Below are 26193 nucleotides of genomic sequence, written 5' to 3'. Positions count from 1 at the left end.
GTGTGTGTGTGTGTGTGTGTGTGTGTCAGAACTAGAAGGGAATCACCAAGAAAGAGAAGAATGATGATATCCAGCCCAGCCCTGGGTGTGCCAAGCCCATACTCGCCGGTTGTGAACCCCTGGGGTTAATTATTTATTATATTACAATGTTAAGAATTATTACGCTATGAAGTAGACAATTTAAACTTTTTTTTTTTGTTTTTATTTAAGTAGTGCCTGAAACTCTCCATGTACTTACTTTCCTTACTAAAATAATTAAGGCTTTGAAGGAATTATACTGCATTTTCATTACCTCATCAGATGTAAATGCCCTATTATACTCTGGGCTGGGCGATGTAGATTAGAGGAGCTTACACGCATTTTGACAATGAATATTATCATTAACTGTATTTAATGTCACGTGGATTCGAATGATTATCACTGGCAAATGCATACTACTGCATTTTTGCATTAATCACTCTGCTACATGTAGTCTTGCAAAATGCTTTTACCTGAGAGCTTTCCATATAGTATTATTAATCAATTTATCAGTGCAATCGAAGATTATACTGGAGTATAGAAATTAATTTTCTGCAAAGGAGCCAGGTTCTAGCAGCCCCTTTGTACACTTCTGTCTTCAATTTATGTTTGTAAACTGCATTTATATATATGGTAGTATTAGGATGAAAAACCGGACTTTCCGTATTAAAAAAAAAAAAAAAAAAAAAAACCTTAGCTCGAAAGCGACTTATACATTGTAGAACGAACAAAAATATCCAGCAGTTCCTCTGAGGCGAAACAAACTCTTAGAAATTCTCCTTCGGGAATGGAACCCGGACCTTTTTCACGGAGTAGAGAACAGTGGCCATAGCAAGTGTATCAAGTACGAGGGCAATTCATGAAATGGAGAAAATGCCTGAGTGAACATGTACTGTTTTCCCAAATTGGGTTATAAATTTGTCCATTTAAAAAATAGTAGACTAGTTAATTTTTTGCTAATCTGAGTGTGAAATTAATATTCTACGTGTGAAAAGGAAAGAAAATGAAAATAAAAATACATTAATTACTTTTCTTGAGCATGGTGTTTAAAAATATGTTATTAAAATTATTTGTAACAATAAGAAACTAACTCTAGTATGCCTTCTAAAATTATAATATTCCATGCTGTTTTGTAGACAACTTCCATTCCGAGAAGACCGTTCCTTGTGTTTAGTTTTGTATCCCCTGCAGTCGAGTACTGTTTTTAATTAGCCTTGGTAATCGCTGTAACGAATGCTTCCACATTTGTTCTGTGGAACCGGAATTAGACTTCTTGCGGTCTCCGTGTTAATATGTTTATTTATAGAAAACATTTGAAAATTAATATTTAATTTTTATTAAAAATAAAAGGCAATTTTTAGCATTTTTGGTTTGATTAAATTATATCATTTAAATTAGACATTAATACGGGTTGTCTATCATGCTTGTGAAACAGTGTGACGTGAAGTAATTTATACAAGAAATACTTGCCAATAGAAGCATGTCACCGGGAATTTTCACCATTTATTTGCTTGGAGACATTAAAAATTGAAGTAAAATTGAAGTGTTAAAGTTTGATTGAATTTTAAAAAAGAGGAAGTTAAGTAATTCTGAGAGTGTGTATTTGTCTGTTTTAAATGAAAATTAAAGATTGTGCGAGAAGTTATGGTATGCAACAGAAGTCTTAGTGGATGACGATTTAGCCTAAGTTGTTGACAACAGTTTTCTTGAAAATTTGACCATGGCTGCCACTTTCGATCCGTATGATAGAAACAGGTTTGTATTTTAAATGTGACTTAAAATAATACGTTATTAAAACAATTTGTTGAAGGCTAGTCATAACCTGCATGTTTGAAATCATAATTACAATGCTTCATGAAAAAATTTAAGGCGATTTCAGCATTTGTGTTAACCCACTTTTATGATAATCCATAATTTTTGAATTCGGAATTCTGCAGTTAGTAAGTTTGTGTAATAGAACGGAGTTATGAAAAATAGCCATCTTTCATGCACTATTTTAGAGCATGTAGATTAGTGCATGAAAATCGGTATCGTCATCAAACAGACATTAAACTTGATTTGCCTTTATAAATTAAATAGTAAAAACAGTAAGGGCCCAGCATGAACTCCAAGGGACAAAACTGATAACATTACTTCATGAGGTGCTGTGGCCAGTAATAACCACCCTGCCACTTGACCAACCATTATCCTGCACCTTTATACAGCGTTGTATTTTGCTTGGTGCTGCTATTTTGCCTGTTATACTTTAAAGAGCATCAACCACTGCTGCATCAATAAATTTGTTCTAACAGAGAGTTGTTCCTTCATTCAAACTTTCCAAAATTGTTATTTGCATGTGAAAGATTGTCTTCATCTCCTGTATTATATACTTTTATATAAATTTTGTATATAAAGGAACCAATATCATATTTAAAAACAGTAAAAGGTAGGAACACTATAGAAACCTGACCTGGTTTAAATGAGATTGACTTATTAGGTCAATCAATTGAATCAGTAAATTCTAAGTGGGAAGCATTCAAGGAATTAATCGTGGAAGCTACTAGACTTTTCATACCGATGAAGAAATATTGTTCAAGGTTTAGGCCTAAATGGTTATCAAATGAACTAATGAAACTCGTGACAGAGAAGAAAAATGCATGGGATGCATATAAATTATCAGGCGACGCAGAAGCCTGTAGCAGATTTAAGCTAGTCTGTAATCAGGTCACAAAGGAGGTTCGGCAGGCAAAGGCGGAATACGAGAAATCTTTGGCAAAAGATGCTAAGAAAAACAGCAAGGATTTCTTTACTTATATAAACTCTAAAAGGAAGGGGCTGAATATGATTGGTCCACTTGACATCGATGGTTCGACTGTTGATGATCCTGCTCAGATAGCAAACAAACTGAATGAGTATTTTGCATCTACATTCACACGTGAGGAATCATTACAGCTTGAAAATGGAAGAAGGTTATCAAATTGTAGCAGTGTGCTTAATGATTTTGTAATAACTGAGAGCAAAGTGGAGGAGAAATTGTTGAAGTTAAACATAAGAAAGGCACCTGGGGCGGATGGGATCTATCCAGTTATATTAAAGGAGGCGGCAAAGCAACTAAGCAAACCCTTAGCCATAATTATGAGAGCATCCTTGGATTCAGGGGAGGTTCCCACGGACTGGAGATGTGCAAATGTATCCCCAATTCACAAAGGAGGTTCGAAGGGTGACACGAATAATTACAGACCAGTTAGTTTAACTTCTGTTCCGGGTAAAATAATGTTGTCACTGGTTAAAGATGCATTGCAGGATCATCTAGACAAGACCAGCAATAATTCAGACACAGCATGGGTTTGTTAAGGGAAAGTCTTGTCTGACAAATTTGATTGCTTATTATGATGTGGTCACAAAGGAACTGGATGCAAAAAATAATTTTGATATCATATACTTGGATTTCAGGAAAGCTTTTGACACTGTTGCGCATGGAAGACTACTGTACAAATTGGAGCAGAATGGTATTAAGGGTAAGTTGCTACAGTGGATAAAAGGATGGTTAAGTGGGAGAAGACAGAGGGTGGTAATCAATGGGTGCTGCTCTTCGTGGACTAATGTTATTAGTGGAGTCCCACAGGGTTCGGTGTTGGGTCCACTGTTGTTTTGTATATTTATCAGTGATATTGATGAAGGTATATCAGGCTTAATGTCGAAGTTTGCAGATGACACGAAGGTTGGCAGGGTTGTTAATGACAGTAATGGCAGTGTGCTACTGCAACAGGATCTAGATAATTTGGGCAGATGGGCTAAGAAGTGGCAACTGAAGTTTAACCTTGACAAATGCAAAGTACTGCATATGGGTAGAAGTAACCCCAGAGAAACGTACCAACTGTGTGGTACTACACTTAAGGTGGTAGAAAATGAAAAAGACATGGGAGTAATTGTGCAGTCAGATATGAAGTTTTCTGAGCAATGTAGACAGGCTGCTAGGGCAGGTCATGGGGTTTTGTCAATGATATATAGGAATTTTGCTAGCAGGGAAAAGGAGGTGATTGTCCCTCTGTATAAGGCAATGGTCAGGCCACGCCTTGAGTACTGCGTACAGATCTGGAGGCCTCATTTTAGGAAGGATGTAGATTTGCTTGAGCGTGTACAGAGAAGAGCAACACGATTGGTGAGGGGAATGAAGGGATCCTCTTACCAAGAGAGGCTTAAGTTCTGCAAATTGCAGTGGCTGGAGACTAGGCACCTGCGCGGTGATCTGATTGAGGTCTATAAGGCCTTGAATGGGTTGAGCACGCTGAATTCTGATGGGATCCTCCCACTTGTTCAGAATACGAACCTACGGGGACATAAGTTCAAATTAAGAAAGGATAGATGTAGAATAGATGTGCGGAAATTTGCCTTTAGCCAGCGGGTGGTTAATTGCTGGAACAAACTTCCATCTGTTGTTGTGGAAGTTGATAGGTTAAATAAATTTAAGGAGGAACTGGACAGGCAATTGGAGGGTATGGTGTGATTTTTTTTTTTTTTTTTTTTTTGGCTGATGCTGCATAAGCTCCTACACTTGCTTTCTTGTATCAAGTGCCACTACTACTACTACTACTACTACTAATTGGTTGCACAGTAATACACACCACATTTTATGAATAATGAAGTCTGTGTGGTGACCTGACTGTATGGTATACTTAATGTTTAGAAGTTTGAGTAAATTGAATACTGGAGATGTTTTTCTCTTGTGTTGATACCACTACAGGGATATAGATTTAACTGAAGAGAGGATAACTGCAAGCTAGTTGTAGGTGTTTTTAATTGTTTAATTTATTTTTATATTCAGAGTGTAAGTTACTAGAACAAACTGCCACATGGCTTTTTTGTAGCCTGGAATGTGGCTAAAATTTAAGGAATGCTTAGTTTAATGAGGTAAATTAGGACAGATAAGAAAATATAATATATGGCTGGAATTTCATCCCCCAACTATCTGATGCTACTTAAGTTTGCTTAATTGCATTATCTTCCTTATATCTAGGTCCAAACAAATTTGATTCAGGTCTAGAGGTTGATTCCAAAATTCAGAGGTCAAGATAGAGGTAGTCTAAGATATAGTCTAACTTAGTGGTTTTCAACCGAGGTGCCACAACAGCATTCCAGGGGTGCCATGTAATTTGGGTTAAATTACTTAAACTTGTTATTATTTTTTAATTTATATGTTTATTTCATTATAAAAAGGTGTACGGTATCTTTTTAATTTTGTGGTGATCTATAATTGATCTTTACTTAGTACCTCTATATAAAGAATAAAATTATATACTGTATATATATGTTTCTATTATGAAATGTAATTTTTATAATTATATTATTGTAATAAATATTATATAACATATATATATATAGAATCAGATCTAACAGGCAGAAAATTGAGTAGGGGTGCCGCAAAATAAAATAAATTACTTAGGGGTGCCGTTATTAAAAAAAGGTTGAAAACCACTGGTCTAACTCTTCTTAACTGGTAAAAACAATTGCAGGTACTTATTCAAGTCTAACAGCAGTTGGAATAGCTTTGTCTATATTAATACTATAAATATGCATATTTAGGAAACTTGCATTTAAGTGAAATTTGCACTTAATGGTCTGATCTGAGAAAGCTGTACTTCATTCCATTTTTCTTTATTTCCCTGGAAAGTAAAGAGAAATAATTTTCTTAGGTATAGCTTTTCTTTAATTTTATGTTCCAACCATAGGTGCTGGATATATTATTAACATTTAACTTATAACTTGTTATTCTGTATTTGATTTTAATATTGAAATGAAGTGGTGTGTGCTTTTGCAGGATAGGATTTTTTTTTTTTTTTTGTACAATTAAATTTCTCTAATTCCTTTTAATATTGTTGAAGAGATATCTTTATATACTTTAGCAATAAATATTACTGTAATATTTTATTGTCTTTGGATTATAATATACTGTCTTGTGCAAATGAATGTGAAGAGAGAGAGAAAGAAAGATTTATTTCACATGTAAAAAGAGAGATTTGTTTTATAATTCAAATATAAAAGCCCGAGAAGTGCACTTTTTAATATTTAATGACTTCCTCTGGCCTTTATAACCATCTTTATTCATTTTGGCATGGAATCAATTGGTTTTTAACAAGCTTCATTTATTTTTGGATCATGGAATTTTTAGCACAGCATAAATCATCTCTTATATTGTACAGCCCATTTTTTTGAGCCTGACCTTACAGATTTTCAATGGGATTAATGGGATCAGGTGAGTTTCCAGGCCATTTCAAGCACATATTTTTCCCTCTAAGAAAATTTGTACGACTTTTTTGGATGAATGGCATCAAGGTTCTACTGAAAAATGGCAGTTCCAGTTTGCATCTAACATTCAATCACGGAAACAATTTTTTTGCTAAATTGGTATGTATTTATCACTGTTCATCATCGTATCTATAGGTATAAGGTATCCAGTACATTGATGTGAAAATCCCCAAAACATTTTTGTAATACAGTATTTAGTCTAGCCAGGTGGGGTAAAGTGCCTGCCTGGCAATCCAAAGGTCTCTGGTTTGGATCAGAGTAAATGCAAAAACTTTGGGATGTGCATTATGGCTGCAGAAGCCGATCCACCACCAACTAACAAAAAAAAAAAACAAAACAGCATTTAGTAGTTTGCTGCACAGTTAGCAGATACGCTTTTCTCATCCGACCTCCTTATATCTCTTGCACCTGAAAATGGATTTCATCAGAAAAGAGAACTTTTCTCCAATCTTCCATAGTTCAGCTGTTTAACCAGTTCACCCCCCTTTGTTTTTTTCCTATTCAGAGCTTGAGTGAAAAGTTCCTTTTTGTTTGGCTTATGATTTTTCTGGCCAACCTCTAAATGTCTGGAACAGACTGTTGAATCCTGTATTTTTACAATACAGGATTCAAAATTTTCATATATTTTAAAATATTTTCCTATATTTTAAAATAAGGTGGTACGTTATTTTAAAATATAGGCATCAGTTTTGGGTGTTTTTTTTTTTTTTTTTTCCCTCTTCCACATCAGCCTTTTTCTTGAGGTGAAATTTTATCTGTCTTTGTGTTTCAGCTTGGATTATTTTGTTAACAGCCCTCAAACTAACTTTGCACTTTCTGTTAACTCCCTCTGAGTAATGGAAATGTATATTCATGTCTGATTATAATGTCAGACAACCATTTTCTAGGGGTCAAATCCATTTCTGAAATGAAAGATCTTTGAACTAAAATTAAAGCACTTCTCACAATTTCTATTTAAAAGCACAGCTCTCTGCATAAATCAATCAGTTCTTCCTTTAAACACACTTGTTACAATGTCAAACAATCATGTAAGGAAATTCACATTAATTTTCACAGGATTGCAGATGTATAATTATGTAGTTGTGCATATATTTGTCTGTTTTTGTCAAAATAAAATTGTATGATTTTTTTTGTTGCAGTTGGTATTTTGGCCCCATGTCTAGACAAGAGGCAACGGATCTTTTAATGGCTGAGAATGATGCTGGTGTATTTTTAGTTAGGAATAGTACTACCATACAGGGTGATCTAGTATTGTGTGTTAGGTAAGATAACTTACATAAAAGAAATTTATTCACAAAAGCATAATACAGTTGTACCTGTTTACAACAAACTTGATGGAACATGATCAATTTTCGGTTAATGATCTTAAAGATCATTAACCGAAAATTGAATGGATAAATTGAACTCTATCCTGATCCATAAAATATGTTAGAAGAAGCTTTGTAAAAGCCATGTTTATCAAAAACATACATGATTATAGTTACTGTAACATATCTATAAGTTATTACAGATGTTTATCTGAGTGTACTATTTAAATGTTTTTACACAGACCTCTACAGTGAAATTGCTGTTTAGTAGTTAGATAACATTAGTGAACTTGCTGAATTTTTGTTCTAGATTAGTTTCTTAAAGTGTGAATCACAGAAAAATGTAGATGGGTTGCAAAATTTTTGATAAAGTACAAGTAGTTCTTCACTTTACGAGTTAATTTGTTCCTAGCAGGTGCTCGTAAAACGGAAATTTATTTCCCATAGACATAAGGTTAAAAATAGGGGTTACGTTCTCAATACTGAAATTAGCTAGCTAATTAGTTTATGCTTAAACAATGATTGCTTTATAGAAAGAAATGAAAATGTAGCCTGTAAAATCAAGCAAATTATAATAATAGAGAAATTATTTACGACTTACAAATGTTAAAGAATGTTTATTCTCCTTCATCATCATTGACTAAATGCACACTCATTGATCACTCATTATTGGCTCGGCACTTGTTGGTTTGTTGCACAAGGAGTCATCTTCTTCAGAAATGTTTCAAGAGACATTTGTTTCCAAGATAATCTTCTCTTTTAATTATAAATTTCACAATTGCATGCATAAGTATTTTTTAACAGCACACACAAATTGAAACTAACACAATTCGCATGGAGTAAAAAGTTTATGAAGCTTAAAAAAAAACAATGAAGTAAAGATTCTGAAAATTTATTTATCGTTTTTATACGGTTGAAGGTTTTCAGTAAAGGGCAAAGACATTTCACCATAAAAACCACACAATTCCAGCTATCAGTATTTTCACAAATGCAAGAAGATCGAGTTTACTACCCTTTTATAATTGCTTGCAGTAACAGAAAAGCCCAATAAACAGGAAAGTGCAAATTGTTTTTATTTTATGGTTGTGACCTCCAGAAATGTGCTTTAGAAAAATATCACAAAGGTATTCAAAATTGGTTCTTATAACGGAACGTATGATAACGATGAAAGTGTAGTGCATTTTAGTGGTTTGAATTGGTAACTAATACAATTTACAAACCACACTCGGGGTGGTTTGTAAATTGGCACTCTGGGTGGATGGGATCTATCCAGTTATATTAAAGGAGGCAGCAAAGAAAGTAAGCAGACCCTTAGCCATAATTATGAGAGCTTCTTTGGAATCAGGAGACCTACCCATAGACTGGAAATGTGCAAATGTAACACCAATTCACAAAGTAGGATCAAAGGCTGACACAAGTAATTATAGACCTGTGAGTTTAACTTCTGTTCCAGGAAAATTAATGGAGGCACGGGTTAAAGAAGCACTGCAGGATCATCTAGACAAGACTTCAGTTATAGCTCGGACACAGCATGGTTTTGTTAAGGGAAAGTCTTGCCTGACCAGTTTGATTGGATACTATGATGCAGTCACAAAAGAACTGGATGCAGGGAATAACTTTGATATTATATATTTGGATCTTAGAAAGGCTTTTGATACGGTTGCATATGGAAGACTGCTGCACAAATTGGAACAGTGTGGCATTGGAGGCAAATTGCTGCTATGGATAAAGGGATGGTTGAGGGGGGGAAAACAGAGAGTGGTAATCAATGTACACTGCTCTATGTGGACTAATGTTATTAGTGGAGTCCCTCAGGGTTCAGTGTTGGGTCCATTGTTGTTTTCTGTATTTATAAATAATATTGATGATGGTATATCAAGCTTAATGTCCAAGTTTGCAGACGATACAAAGGTTGGCAGGGTTGTTAAGGACACTACTGACGCTATGCTGCTGCAACAGGATCTGGAAAGGTTGAGCAGATGGGCTGAGAGGTGACAAATGAAGTTTAACATTGACAAATGTAAAGTACTGCATATGGGAAACAGTAACTCCAGAGCAACGTATCAACTCTGTGGTACTACAATGGTAGAGAATGAAAAGGACTGGGGGGGGAGTAATTGTGCAGGCAGATATGAAGTTTTCTCACAGTGCAGATGGGCTGCAAGAGTAGCTCATGGTGTCTTGTTAATGATATACAGGAATTTTTCTAGCAGGGATAAGGAGGTGATTATTCCCTTGTATAAGGCAATGGTCAGGCCACACCTTGAGTACTGTATACAGGTCTGGAGGCCTCATTTGAAGAAGGATGTAGAGCTGCTGGAACGAGTACAGAGAAGGGCAACAAGATTAGTGAATGGAACAAAGGATTGCTCTTACGAAGAAAGGCTTAAGTTTTGCAAATTACAATGTCTGGAGAGTAGGCACCGGCGAGGTGATCTGATAGGGGTGTATAAAGCCTTGAATGGTTTGAGCATGCTCAATGCTGATGGGATTCTTCCTCTTGCTTAGAATAATCACCTGAGAGGGCATAAATTCAAATTGAGGAAAGACAGATGTGCGGAAATTTACCTTTATCCAGCGGGTAGTTGGTTGGTGGAACAGACTTCCATCCCTTGTTGTGGAAGTTGATAGCCTAAATAAATTTAAGGCTCAGCTGTACAGGAGGGATGAAATGGGAGTGGTTTTTTTTTTTTTTTTGGCTGATTCTGCATAAGCGTGCTTTCTTGCATCATATGTCTCTACTAATGCTAAACACTCACAACCTTTTATATGGCTTTAAGGTCACACTCCTGACCTTAAAATGACATTTTAGAGATAAATAGCTCAGTTATAAAGCGAAAATTTCAACTTCTGAGATCTTGAAACGAATTACCAAAAAACAATGTGTTATTGGGTTCACATTACGATATTTTAACGATACGATGGTGTCCCTGAAACTGATTAATATCGTAAAGCAGGGTACACTGTATTGTATAGCTACGCACGTGGTTTGGAATGCGGTATTTATGAATGTTTAACATTAATTTTTTTGCAATTAATGTTCATATTTTCGAATTTGTTGATACTTGATACTTGGGGGGGGGAAACTCAAACCTGGGAACTCGTAAAGCGAGAACTGCCTGTACACAGATTGCATAACGATAAAATATAATATAATATGTAAAATTGATAAGTACTCTGTTTGTTGTAAATCATATTGATAGTTTTGATATGGAAAATTGAGTGATTAAATAAAATATAACATTTATTTAATGGATAAATACTTTTTTTGTTAATTATATTTATACTTTAGGTACAAAACTTGAGAGAACCCAGAATGATGAATACACACAATTTATAATTTTTACAATACTGTGTGTATAATTTTTATAATATTGTTATAATACTGTGTGTATAATTTTTAAAATATTGTTATAATACTTTTATAATATTTTTATAACACAATTTATAATACTGTGTCTATACACACAATTTATAATTTTTTTTTCACAGTTTTGATTGGGAATCACTGTTTTTGCTTACTAAAAGTACAAGTAGAATTTGAGAAATTACTTTTGGAAACAAGCCCAACTACCACTGCCAACGGTGCATAATAAGAAAAAAAAAAAAAATTGCAAGAAGTTAAAATGAAAGACTCCGAAAAATTTTTTGCATAACCATAATACATGCTGCCCATGTGGTAAAAAAAATTCTGTTTTCTGAAATTATAGCAGTCTGTGTGCATCACTTGTCATGATGAACCGAAGACGACAAATGAAAAGCAAGAAAAACACTGACAAGGAGAAAATTGAGTATACTGAGTTATGCAAAGCCATTAGACAGAGACTCAGAGAGGACATAAGAAGATTTAACACAAGAAAAGTAGACCAAGCATTAAGGGAAAACAAAGGATTTAAATCAGCAACCATGAGCAGTAATACAAAAAGACAAATGATACTGAAACTGAAGAATAGTGATGGTTTACTTATAAACAGCAGAGAAGGCAAAATTCAAATAGCAGAAGACTACTATAGAGAATTATACAAGGAGCAGAGGAATGATGCCAGCAGTGGGGAAGATGGATTGCAAAGTAGCAACAGATACGACATACACGATATTCTTCCTGATGAGGTAGAACATGCATTGAAGAAAATGAAGAATCAGAAAGCCCCAGGAGAAGTTGAAGTTACTGTAGAGTTGTTAAAATTGGGAGGAAGAGACATAACACAAAAACTGGCAAGGCTCTTCACAAAGTTCATTAGAAAAGGTGTGACACCTAAGCAGTGGAATAATGCAATCATAGTTTTGCTGCATAAGAAAGGAGATAAATCAGAAATTGGAAATTATAGACCAATTAGCTTGTTATCCCACATCTACAAGTTGTTCACAAGGGTCATTACTAACAAATTACAAAGAATACTTGATGAGAATCAACCAAAAGAGAAAGCTGGCTTTAGGACAGGATTCTCAACTATGGATCACCTTCACGTAATATCACAGCTAATGGAGAAAGCAAATGAATATAAAACGCCATTATGCCTGGCATTTGTGGATAATGAAAAGGCATTTGACTCCCTACAGCATAAGGCAATGTTTCGGGCACTGGCATAGATACCCCATATATTATGATTTTGAAGAAAATATATGAGAGTGCTACCTATTAGACTAGACAAAGACAGTAGGAAATTTAAAATTGAGAAAGGAGTTCGACAAGGAGACATATCTCTGAAGCTGTTTACTGCTGCCCTTGAGGAAGCTTTCAGACGATTAGACTGGTCGCAGAAATGAGTCAATGTGAACTGAGAGTACCTGAATCATTTACGATTTGCAGATGACATAGTGGTCATAAGCCACAATCCCAAAGAATTAGAGGAAAATCTTAATCAGTTATGCACAGTTAGTAAGGAATTTGGACCTAAGATGAATATGGCTAAAACAAAAGTAATGATGAACAAGTATGCCACAGAAAGAGAAATAATGATTGAAGGAGCAGTAATTGAAAAGGTGGAGTCATATACTTATCTGGAACAAGTTAGCTGTAATAATGATAAATGGCTGGAAGTCAAGAGAAGAATAAATTTTGGATGGATAGCATTCAGGAAATATAGTCATTACTGAAGCGCAATATCCCAGTTTGTCTGAAACGTAAAATTATGAACCAATGTATACTCCCCACCATGACTTATGGAAGTGAAACTTGGGCACTCACCAAAAGAATGGAAGAGAAGCTGAGAACTACACATCGAAGAATGGAACGAATCATATTGGGAATCAGACTGTTAGATAAGAAGAGAAACACATGGAGTAGGCAACAAACGCAAGTAAAGGACATTCTGATCAAAACTAAAGAACTAAAATGGTCTCGGGCAGGACACATAGCTCGAAGACATGATGACAGATGGACTAAGAAAATAACAGAATGGTATTCAAGAGGAGCTAGAAGAAAACCTGGAAGACAAAGGCGGAGATGGATAGATGAAATTCATGAGTTTGTGGGTAGTAAATGGATGGCCAGTGCTCATCTTGCAGTTGATTGAAAATGGCTGATGATGATGATGTGTGCATCAACTAAGTTTTGGAAAATATTAACAAGACCTCATGTTAGAAAAGTTAAAAGCTGAAGTGAGAAAATGTTATCAGATGATTACCTTCCAAAGTGCTCACCAAGCTGCTTAGCTTGGTGAACTAGTGTGCTCACTAATGCTGCTTAGCTTCCATAGTCATATGAGAACCAGTATTCAGCCAACTTATGATATTTTAAGTTGCAGTAGCAACTTGAAACAGTAGCAGTTGGCGCCTCTGTAGCTAGGTGGGTAGGAGCAGCAGTGCATAGCACACACTTCTTGATTAGACTGGGATTCGAGCCCATCACCACCAAATACGGAAGATGCAGAAAGGTCAGGGAATGACCACCGCATATTCCGGAGCAATATGGCCTTAGTTGCTAATGCTCCTAAAAACCAAAATAACAACAATAACAGTAGCAGCTGAATAGCTGCACTTTTCATTAAGTCAGTTTACATAAATGATTCCATTTATGTATGATAACTTGACATGTCTTCTAGAATTCACTGTTAAAGTAATCTTATTGGCTAAATTTAAAATGGCTTGGGAAAGAACCTAACACTTCTGCTTCTGGTTGACCTGGTTTAATCTTTGAAAAAAAAAAAATTTAACCCAAATATGAAATAAAAAATTTATTTTATATTTGGATAAATCCTTATATATATATATATATATATACAGGCAGGCCTCGCATAACGCGAGTTCAATTAACGCGATTTTCAGTTAATGCTATTTGAAAAATTGTACCACTTTTCACTTTACACAATGCAAATTTCCAGTTAACGCAATCTTTTTTTTTTTTTTTATGCGATAGTTGAAAAAGATTTGAATCACTCGTTAAGCTTACCGCGAGTCATACGGTTAATAAACAAATGTTTGCCTGCTACTCGCCTCAGTCTGTTCCATCAACCATCGGAAAAAGACGTGTTACTTGTTTGTCTCCCGCTAATAAAGTCAATTCACTCTTGCATAAAAATTCAAATTTTTAAATGAGCCAGATGAAAATGTTACCGGTAAGGAGATAACGGTAAAAGAATTAGATGAAATCTTTCATATTGCAGAGAACCTCAAACAAAAGGTTTGAGGTTTTCTGCGATATTTATTTCGCCAGGGCCCAGAGAAGATTGTTGTCGGCTATCGGAAATTGATTAATGGAAAGAGAAAGTCAACACTGTTCAAATATTTCTGCAACAGTCATTTCTTCATTGTGTATTTTATGTCAGAGGTTCCCAAACTTTCTCGGTTCACGGCGCCCTTAGTGTCTCAGTAATTTTTTCAAGGCGCACCCAGACCAAAAGAAATACCGAACAGTTCCGTTTAGTAGTTAGGTCCAAACAACTTAATAAGAAATGCTGAAACTGTGAACTATCTCGAGCTAGTAGTTCACGCGGTGTCCGACAGATGTCGAGTATCGCTGTGTTTCCCTCGAAAATTTAAAATATTCCGCGGCATGCAGTTTGGGAACCGCTGTTTTATGCAATAAACATTTAATTCCATAATTATTTTCATTATCTTTTACATTGTATACAGTTAAAAAGTTATTTAAAAGGTATTTTTAAAATTCTTTATGGATATTCCAGAAGGTCAAGGACCAATTATAATTTTTCCTATTGATTATTATATTCGATTAACGCATTTCCGTTTTGCGCGATTCACTCGCGGGACGAATTAATCGCGTTAATCGAGCCCAGCCTGTATATATATTTGTGTGTGCGTGCGCGTTTTTTTTTTTTTTTCTCCTCCTTTTAATGGCACTTTGACATAAGTATTATTGTGCTTCCGAATCTTGTAATCAAGTTAGTCCAACTAGGCTAACTTAATCCAGCATGGCCTATACATATTAATTTTATGAAGTATATTAGTATGTGATAATGAATTTTTATTACTTTTATCACATACTAATATACTTCATAAAATTAATATGTATAGGCCATGCTGGATTAAGTTAGCCTAGTTGGACTAACTTGATTACCAGATTCGGAAGCACAATAATACTTATGTCAAAGCGCCATTAAAAGGAGGGAAAAAAAACAAAAAAAAACCGCATACGCTCACATATATATACAGGCACGTATAATGTCCAATTGGCATAATTACAATGGTATTAACATTGCACATAAGTATTCATTAAACTATAAGCTAAAATGTAACCTATTATGCATACTAATAATAATAATATGCAAACTTAATTTATAGACATGTACTGTTTACAATTTTGAACATGTCTGTGTGAAAACCCCTTTCATTATTAACATGCATATCTTCATTTTTTCATAAAATGAAGAAATAAGCTAATATTAAAAAAAAAAAGGAGAAAAGTTTTTAATTATCCAGAAAAACAGTTGAGATGAATTTACTGTGATTAAAATTCTCAGGGAGTAAGAATCAAGGAAAGATAATATTTCAACACAGGTATTGTGGAAATTTTTCCAGTGATCAATGAGTCAAGTGCATTGAATTTTGGCAAAATATGGTGGTCCTGTGTCAGTGAAATCCCCTGCTCATACCTTCATGCTGATGGGACTGTTAGTAATCTGTGTAATATCCCTGTTCAGGTTCTGAAAGCACTATGCTTGGTATGCTAGAGTAACCAATGTAAGGGTCAAAGTGTGTGTGTCCACACCAAACAGAGGTAGTTGTTGATTTTTAGGTGTTTAATTACTTAGACCATTATTGCTCCCTTGTGTATTTTGTTTGTAGAAATGTGTGCATTCATGGGCTGCATGTTGTGCAGGCTGAAAAACCCAGAATAACTTGGGGGGAGATTTCCCTTTACCTGAGATCGGCTAACTACAACCCAATTGAAGAGACTTTTAGAAATGCCTCTAGTCATTGACAGGGTTCGAACCATACCTCTCCAAACTAGAAGGCAGAGAAACCACTGTATTGTCACAGCAAACCTAAACAGAAGAATGGCTGAGCTTCTGTGATACCAGTACTGGATGGCATGAAGTGATAAAAACCATGTTTTGCCTTCAGGACACATCTTTTATGCAATATAGGTCATGTCTTTTGAAGTTATGACAAGCATCATGGCAAGATCCAGCATTTCTTTCATTTTGCAATTGCAGCTTTCACAGGTCAGCTGCTATATATTCCACGACTATAGAAGATCTCCTACAGTTTTGCAGACCAGTTAGTGTATAGTCTTGTTGCCTGTGTGACTGTTGGGAGTTTGAGGTGTGTGTGTGTGTGTGTCCATCTCTAAAAATTCATGCTTATACATCCCCCCCCACCAACTTACCTCGTCATTGCATCCAGTTCTTTTGTCATTGCATCATAGTACCCACTGAGATTGGTTAGACAAGATCCCATGCTGTGACTGAAGTATAACTGTAATCCTGTCTAGGTGGTCCTGCATTACTTCTTTAACCAGTGACTCCATTATTTTCCCTGGAATAGAAGCTAAGCTAACAGGTCTGTAATTACTCATATCACCCTTTTATCCCCCTTAGTGAATTGGGGATACATTTGCTCACCTCCACTCCACAGCGACCTCCCCTAAATCCAAAGATGGTCTCATAATTATGGCTAAGGGTTTGCTTACTTTCTTTGCTGCCTCCCTTAATATAATTGGATAGATCCCATCCACCCAAGATGCCTTTTTTATGTTTAATTTCAACAATTTCTCCACTTTCCTCTCATTTATTACAAAATAATTTAGCTCCCTATTAGAAGTTGATAAACTTCTGGCATCCACTTTCCTAAAGAATTCTTCATATGTGGATGTAGATGCTAAATACCTATTCAGCTTGTCAACAGCCTGAGCAGGATCATCCACAGTTAAACTGTTGACATCAAGTGGGCCAACGTGATTCAGCCCTTTCCTTCTGCATGTTAATATAAGTAAAGAAGTCTGCTGCTTTTATTGGCAATTTTTGCCAGAGACATCTCATAATCTGACTTGGCTTGCCTAACCTCCTTTGTGACTTGATTGCAGACTAGTTTATATCTAACATAGGTTTCTATATTACCTGATAATCTATATGTATCTGTTGCGGTGGGACAAACTAATGTTGTTGGTAACAACATTAGTTTGTCCCACTGTATAGAATTTAAAAATTCTGGGATCACTGTAGTCTTCTTTACGAAAGCAAAAACTGCTCCCAAAAGATTTACTTAAAGATGTAACTACCAAAAACTGGTAGTTACATCTTTAAGTAAATCTGACATCAGTGCACTGTGATCACTGCCATCTAGTGATTCTTTTATATGCAGATTCCTAATGTATGAAGGATCAGTGCTGATAATCAAATCAAGAGTATTGCTATCTAATTAACTGAATCTAAAGTTGCAAATAACTCAAAAAAAACTGAAAAATAACAGAATAAATTATAACTGTGGATGTGGAAGACAACAGAAGAATATGTGCAGAAGAAATGTGGCCAGGGGATCATTCCCCCACACATTTAGAACCCAGCTCTGAAAATTGAGCTTGGATGTCCCAGTACATTAACAGTAATTGTTATAAAACAGCTAAGGAGATAATAGAAGTGTAGGGATAGAATCCACAAATATTTATTTGATAAAAATAATGAGAATAAATTCACCAAAACAGTATTAGGCTATGTTATAACAGAAATCAGAGTAATTGACAAGGCCATAACTGATTTGCTCATGGAAAATTAGTGCTTAAATTCAGAGCAGGAGGTTCACAGATCTGCAAACCACACAGCAAACTAGACCAATATTTGTCTTTGTTGTCTGTGCTTCTTGCAAGAAGCACAGACAGCAAGGATAAACAATTGCAGAATAGAAGATACCACTGTTCCCCTTCTCCACGAAAACTCTTGCTATTATACTACAAGTCACTGAGGAATGCATTTCCAAGGCTAACTTTGCACTAAAGTAACAAGTCCCAAAAACCCTAACAAAGAATATCAACCGACTTAAAGTGAAAAATATCAGGTGGCTGCATAGCAAGTGAGTCCTTATAGAAACAGATAGCCAACTCAAATGCCTTGCTTATTGGATCTGAGAAGTGGCCAAAAGGTTCAGCTTTTCATCATCTCTACATTTTTTTGGATAGATCTTTTGCAACTATGATGTTTATTGTGATGGAATTAGTATTCCTTTTCATTTTTGGTATATGTCTTTAATACAGATTTCCTGAAAAGCTACTTTATAGTAAACTAGATTAATTAAATGGTTTATTGAAACCAAGAGAGAAAAGGAAGGTACCTTACACAAATGCATGCTCAATTTATTAAATAAAATCATTAATATCAATGTTCACAGAGGCGCCTCCGTAGCCAGGTGGGAAGGAGCAGCAGTGCGTAGCACACGCTTCTTGATGAGACCGGGGTTCAAGCCCGTCACCACCAAATACGGAGGATGCGGAAAGGTCAGGGAATGACCACCGCATATCCCGGAGCAATATGGCCTTAGTTGCTAATGCTCCTAAAAACCAAATAATAACATAATAATAATAATCAATGTTCAGATGTACTTTGAGATTGTGTTATCAACACCTACTATTAAAAAGGTAAAATTCAGATTGTACATTTTGTGAGCTGATCACTGATTTAAACAGCTCTAAAATTTTACCCAAGGCATGCTACTTAGAGAGTACTAAAAGTGAAATCTAATTTAGGGGATGAGATTAATTTCCAAGAAATAAACTATGCCAATACACCATGTTAAATATTTTAATAAATGAGCATTACATTACAAATTCTATGCCAGGTTCTTGTTTGCATCCACAATAGGTAAGAACAAAGAGTACAAATTTTCTTTTCTCAAACTTCTTACATCATTTCATAAGAGGCATATCTAATTCAGTGCTGGAATTCTTACAGCCTATTGTTTTCTTCTCCCTAACATTATGCAAATTATTCATACTTATAAAACATGGGTTGCAACCACATCATTTCATTCCCGTTTTTTTGCTTGTGTGATAGCCACATCTCCAGTACTCATGGTGGCAAGTCACCGTCGTTTAGATGATTCTTTGAGGCAGCAGGCTGTTGGACAACTTTAAGCGGGACAGTCTCAGGCAGAGGTGGAACGTTGACTTAATGTGTCATGCAGTTTTGTTTTGGCACTATGGAAGCAGTTTCAGGAAATGGGAACCATTACAAGAAGAGCTGGCCAAGGTTGCCCAAGGGCTACGTCAACAAGAACAGACTGCTATCTGGCTCTAACAGCAAGACAGAACTCTATGATGTCTCTTGTTATCAACCGTCCCTTGAGGTTGCTGCATCCACAGATGAAAACATTTCCAACCAGACTGTGTTAAGAACTGGCGGTTTGTATCCCATTAACTCCAAACCACCACAGAGCTCGTTGAAACTGGTGCCACGAACATACGATTTGGAGTACTGACATATAGGGTACAGTTCTGTTCTCTGATGAGTCCCGATTTAGCCAACAGATTCTAGATGTTAGATGTTATTTCATTGGAGATAACATAGAATGCGGTACCATCCCTCCAACTTCAGAGAAAGGAATATTTACGATGGAGGCGGTGTTCTCATGTGGGGTGGAATAATGATCAACAGCCGATAGGGCTACCCTAACTGCGAAGAGGTACCAAGAACAGATCCTCAAACCCTGTGTGCAACTTTAAGGGTGCAGTTAGCTATCCCAGATTTTCTTTTCATGCACGACAGTGCCACTGCATATAGAGCTCAAGTGGTGGAGGCATATCTTGAAACTGAAGATATCCGATTGAACATGTGTGGTACACCCTTGGGCATTGCATTGCACATCAACAGCCAACTCCTCGGTCACTTGGCTATCTAAGGTCTGTGCCAGTGGAAGAATGGGATTTGTTGCCACAGAACCTTATAGACACCCTTATATTGAGCATGGTTCACCGATGTCAGGCCTGTTTAGCCATTAGAGTGGATTGTATACTGTACTGAAGTCATGTGACCATGTTTTTAAGCATCTTGTATCGACTTGTGTAACGTGACCTTTTTGGTAATTCTTACACAACTGATATAAATGTCGCTTATACTGGTCTGAGGTTTCTTGCTGTGTCCTCATTTCATCATTATTCTATGGAACATTGTGATACCAAATTTTGTCCTGCTTCATCACAAGCTGCATTGAGTTACACCAAGTTTTTTACGTGTTCTGCTAATTTTGTTGATCATTATAGTTCCTTCCTCTCAAAACTAAGCTTTTTGGTGGGAAGTTGATTTTTGGAGAGAATAGTTTCTCAATATATTGACATTTTGTTTTATTTAGATTGTTGTGGTATATCTTATTGTAACTGCATGCATATTATGGAAAATTTAATTTTCTAATTAATGGAATATCAGATCCTCAATGATAGATTATGGATAGTGGTCTTCAAGGGTGGACCTCACCTATATATATATTGGTTGGAAGGGTTATTCTGCCAATTTGGTTGAATTTCTTATTATTTATATATATTGCAATTATGATATTGGGTAAAACTTTGTCAACCAATATATCTCCATGATTACTCCTTTCTATTCTGTAAAGAATTTGACAGCTTTAGTAAGAAACACTTCAATTTTCATAATTTTGATTAATCCCCATTTGTTGGCCCGTTTGGCAATACATTGTCAAATATTAAATTTTTCTAAAACTCCCTTCCACTATTATTTGCTTTATTAAGTTGATTACTTGTTTTACATTAGTTTACTTTTTTTTTACTTTAGTTTTAATGCGTTTATAATCTTGTTTTGTGTTATTATATTGTGTAATATAATAACACAAAAATATAGACTGCAGCACCCCTGGTGGCTGTTTAAGAAGAGGTGCTCCTATAAATAAACCTATTTTTATTTCAGGGCCCCTTAGCTTTGGAGTTTTGTGAATTATTTAATTTGACATGGTTGGCACCATATGACCAGGAGGAGGAGGAGGAGAAGGAGGCGGGTCAGGAGACTTGCCAATATGATTTGGTTGATTCGTAGCTGAACATTTTGATTAATTTTTAGAAAATTAAAACTCTATGATTTGATTTAAATTCAAGCACCTTGCAAGTATGGTTATAATATTGGCAGCATGTTGCATTCCCGATTGTGGCTGTATTAGTACACGTGCATGTAACACCCGAAATTTTAATCGCCATTCTATCTGCATTTGGTTTTCAGGAAAGCTTTTGATACTGTTGCACATACGACTGTTGTACAAATTGGAGCAGTGTGGCATTAAGGGAAAATTGCTGCTATGGATAAAGGGATGGTTGAGTGGGAGAAGGCAGAGAGTGGTAAACAGTGGACATTGCTCTTCATGGACTAATGTTATTAGTGGAGTCCCTCAGAATTCGGTGTTGGCCCCATTGTTGGTTTCTATATTTATCAATGATATTGATGAAGGCATATTTGGCTTAATGTCCAACTCTGCCAATGATACAAAGGTTAGCAGGGTGAGTAATGACAGTATGCTGCTGCAACAAACTTTTCTGCTGATCTAGAAAAGTTTAGTAGATGGGCTGAGAAATGGCAATTGTTAACATTGATAAATGCAAAGTACTGCATGTGAGTAGCAGTAACCCCAGAGTAACATACCAGCTGTGTAGTACTGCACTCAGGGTATAGTGGAAATTGAAAAAGACCTGGGAGTAGTTGTGCATTCAGATATGAAGTTCTCTAAGTAGTGCAGACAGACTCCCAGGACAGCTCATGAGGTTTTGTCCATGTTATGCAGGAATTTTGCTAGCAGCGATTAGGAGGTGATTATGCCATTGTATAAAGCAATGGCGAGACCACATCTTGAGTACTGCATACAGGTCTGGGGGCCTCATTTTAGAAAGGGTGTGGAGCTGCTGGAATGAGTACAGAGAAGAACAACAAGATTGGTGAGAGGAAGAAAAGGGTGCTCTTATCAAGAGAGGCTTCAGTTCTGTAAATTTGCAGGCACCTGTGATGTGATCTGATTGAGATGGATGTTTAACGCTTTGAATGGATTGAGCAAGCTCATTGCTGGTGGATTCTACCCTTTTGCTCAGACTATTCACACAAGAGAGAATAAATTCAAATTGAGGAAGAACAGTTGTAGAATAGATGTACCGAAGTTTGCCTTTAGCCAGTGGGTGGTTGATTGTTGGAACAAACTTCAATCTGTTTTTTTGGAAGTTGATAGCTTAATTAAATACAAGGAAGTACTAAAGCTAAAGGAGAGAATGAATAGGTGAAAAATGATTTTTTTTTTTTTGACTGATGCTGTATAAGCTTGCTTTCTTGCATAATTTGCCACTACTAATGCTACTGTGTGAACGAAGATTTTCTTAAAAGAAATATGTGTTAAACCTCTTACTTAGCAAGGTAACAAGATACAATTCAGAATCATACATGGGTTAAAAGTAACCAACCAGATTTAGTTAACCTTTCTACAGAAATTCAGCATCAAGAAAGGAAGCCATTAAAAATTCTTACAATTCATTACAAAATAATGGAATCACTGGTTAAAGAAGCATTGCACGATCATCTAGACAAGACTGCAATAATAATTCAGACACAGCATGGGTTTGTCAAGGGGAAGTCTTGTCTGACTAAAATGACTGGATACTATGACGTGGTCACAATGGAACTGGATGCAAAAATAGTTTCGATATATATTTGGATTTCAGGAAAGCTGTTGATACTGTTGCACATGGAAGACTACTGTACAATTTGGAGCAGTATGGCATTTAGGTCAAGTTGCCATAATAGAAAAAAGAGTGGTAATTAATGAATACTGCTCTTCGTGGACTAATGTTATTAGCGGAATGCCCAGGGTTCGTTGTTTTTTATATTTATCAGTGATATTGATGAAGGCTTATTGTCCAAGTTTGCAGATGATACTAAGGTTGGCAGGGTTGTTAATGACAGTATGCTGCTGCAACAGGATCTAGAAAAGTTGGGCAGATGGGCTGAGAAGTGGCAACTGAAGTTTAACATTAACATATGCAAAGTACAGCTGGGTTGCGATTAGCATTAGTAGAGGCATTTGATGCAAGAAAGCAAGCTTATGCAGCATCAACCAAAAAAAAAATAAATAAATAAAATAATAATAAATAAATAAATAAAAAATAACCACTTCCACTTCACCCTTCTGTTCGTTCGAAATACCTGTCCAGCTGAGCCTTAAACTTATTTAGGCTATCAACTTCCACGACAAGGGATGGAAGTCTATTCCAGCAACCAACCACCCGCTGGCTAAAGGCAAATTTCCTCACATCTATCCTACATCTGTCTTTTCTCAATTTGAATTTATGCCCTCTCAGGTGATTATTCTGAGCAAGAGGAAGAATCCCGTCAGTATTGAGCATGCTCAAACCATTCAAGGCTTTATACACCTCTATCAGGTCACCTCGCTGGTGTCTAGTCCCCAGACACTGTAATTTGCAAAACTTAAGCCTTTCTTCATAAGAGCACCCCTTTGTTCCATTCACTAATCTTGTTGCCCTTCTCTGTACTCGTTCCAGCATCTCTACATCCTTCTTGAAATGAGACCTCCAGACCTGTATACAGTACTCTAGGTGTGGCCTGACCATTGCCTTATACAAGGGAATAATCACCTCCTTATCCCTGCTAGAAAAATTCCTATATATCATCGACAATACACCATGAGCTACTCTTGCAGCCCGTCTGCACTGTTCAGAAAACTTCATATCTGCCTACACAACCACCCCCAGGTCCCTTTCATTCTCTACCACTGTCAGTGTAGTACCACAGAGTTGATACATTGCTCTGGGGTTGCTGTTTCCCATATGTAGTACTTTAAATTTGTCAATGTTAAACTTCGTTTGCCACCTCTCGGCTCATCTGCCTTTCCAGATCGTGTTGCAGTAGCGTAGTGTCAGTAGTGTCCTTGACAACCCTGCCAACCTTCGTATCGTCTGCAAACTTGGACATTAAGCTTGATATACCATCATCAATATTATTTATAAGTACAGAAAACAATAATGGACCCAATACTGAACCCTGAGGGACTCCACAAATAACATTAGTCCACGACGAGCAGTGTCCATTGATTACCACTCTCTGTCTTCTCCCCCTCAACCACCCCTTTATCGATAGCAGCAATTTGCCTCCAATGCCACACTGCTCCAATTTGTGCAGCAGTCTTCCATGTGCAACAGTATCAAAAGCCTTTCTAAGATCCAAGTATATAATTAGCATTAGCATTAGTAGAGGCATTTGATACAAGAAAGCAAGCTTATGCAGCATCAGCCAAAAAAAAAAAAAAAAACCCACTTCCACTTCACCCCTCTGTTCGTTCAAAATACATTTGTACCTGTCCAGCTGAGCCTTAAACTTATTTAGGCTATCAACCTCCACCACAAGGGATGGAAGTCTGTTCCACCAACCAACCACCCGCTGGCTAAAGGCAAATTTCCGCACGTCTATCCTACATCTGTCTTTCCTCAATTTGAATTTATGCCCTCTCAGGTGATTTTTCTGAGCTAGAGGAAGAATCCCATCAGCATTGAGCATGCTTAAACCATTCAAGGCTTTATACACCTCTATCAGATCACCTCGCTGGTGCCTAGTCTCCAGACACTGTAATTTGCAAAACGTAAGCCTTTCTTTGTAAGAGCACCCCTTTGTTCCATTCACTAATCTTGTTGCCCTTCTCTGTACTCGTTCCAGCAGCTCTACATCCTTCTTGAAATGAGGCCTCCAGACCTGTATACAGTACTCTAGGTGTGGCCTGACCACCTCCTTATCCCTGCTGGAAAAATTCCTGTATATCATTGAGAATACTCCATGAGCTACTCTTGCAGCCCGTCTGCACTGCTCCGAGAACTTTATCTGCCTGCACAACCACCCCCAAGTCCCTTTCATTCTCTACCACTGTCAGTGTAGTACCACAGAGTTGATACGTTGCTCTGGGGTTGCTGTTTCCCATGTGTAGTACTTTACATTTGTCAATGTTAAACTTCATTTGCCACCTCTCAGCCCATCTGCTGAACATTTCCAGATCCTGTTGCAGCAGCGTAGTGTCCTTGACAACCCTGCCAACCTTTGTATCGTCTGCAAACTTGGACATTAAGCCCGATATACCATCATCAATATCATTTATAAACAGAAAACAATAATGGACCCAACACTTAGCCCTGAGGGACTCCACTAATAACATCAGTCCACGATGAGCAGTGTCCATTGATTACCACTCTCTGTCTTCTCCCCCTCAACCACCCCTTTATCCATAGCAGCAATTTGCCTCCAATGTCACACTGCTCCAATTTGTGTAGCAGTCTTCCATGTGCAACAGTATCAAAAGCCTTTCTAAGATCCAAGTATATAATATCAAAGTTATTCCCTGCATCCAGTTCTTTTGTGACTGCATCATAGTATCCAATCAAGTTGGTCAGGCAAGACTTCCCCTTAACAAAACCATGCTGTGTCTGAGCTATAACTGAAGTCTTGTATAAATGATCATGCAGTGCTTCTTTAACCAGTGCCTCCATTAATTTTCCTGGAACAGAAGTTAAGCTCACAGGTCTATAATTACTTGTGTCAGCCTTTGATCCTACTTTGTGAATTGGTGTTACATTTGCACATTTCCAGTCTATGGGTAGGTCTCCTGATTCCAAAGAAGCTCTCATAATTATGGCTAAGGGTTTGCTCACTTCCTTTGCTGCCTCCTTTAATATAACTGGATAGATCTCATCCACCCCGTGTGCCTTTCTTGTGTTTATCTTCAACAGTTTCTCCTCCACTTTACTCCCAGTTATTTCAAGATTCTGTAGCTTACTGCTAGAGTTGAATACACCTCTGGCATTCCCCTCGCTGAATAACTCCTCATGTGTGAATGTCGATGCAAAATATTCATTTAGTTTGTTAGCTACCTGAGCAGGATCATCAACACTTGACCCATCAATATCAAGTGGACCAATCTGATTCATCCCCTTCCTTCTAGAGTTTACATAAGTAAAGAACTCTTTGCTGTTTTTCTTTGCATCCCTTGCCAAGTATTTCTCGTAATCTGCCTTCGCCTGCCTAACCTCCTTTGTAACTTGGTTACATATCAACTTGTATCTATCATAGGCTTCTGTGTCATGTGTTAATTTGTATGTATCCCATGCATTTTTCTTCTCTGCCATATGCCTCATTAGTTCATCTGACGTCCA

The 26193-nt window shown here is 36.7% G+C and overlaps 1 protein-coding gene across 1 annotated transcript in view; it reads left to right on the top strand.

Annotated features, from left to right (window-relative positions):
• The first annotated feature begins 1532 nt into the window (after positions 1–1532).
• Positions 1533–26193, top strand: part of Crk (Crk proto-oncogene, adaptor protein) — a 118073-nt gene continuing 93412 nt past the window's right edge. Inside the window, exons 1-2 of the mRNA XM_090385028.1 lie at positions 1533–1773; positions 7443–7565. Of these exons, the coding sequence (XP_090241154.1) occupies positions 1739–1773; positions 7443–7565 (158 nt within the window). The 5' untranslated portion in view covers positions 1533–1738. The remainder of the gene's footprint in view (positions 1774–7442; positions 7566–26193) is intronic.

This window comes from Mastigoproctus giganteus, chromosome 1 (genome assembly GCF_048544385.1).
Source record: "Mastigoproctus giganteus isolate SK-2022 chromosome 1, ASM4854438v1, whole genome shotgun sequence".
Classification (NCBI taxonomy): Eukaryota; Metazoa; Arthropoda; class Arachnida; order Uropygi; family Thelyphonidae; genus Mastigoproctus; species Mastigoproctus giganteus.
This window is presented reverse-complemented; position numbering and strand designations above follow the sequence as displayed.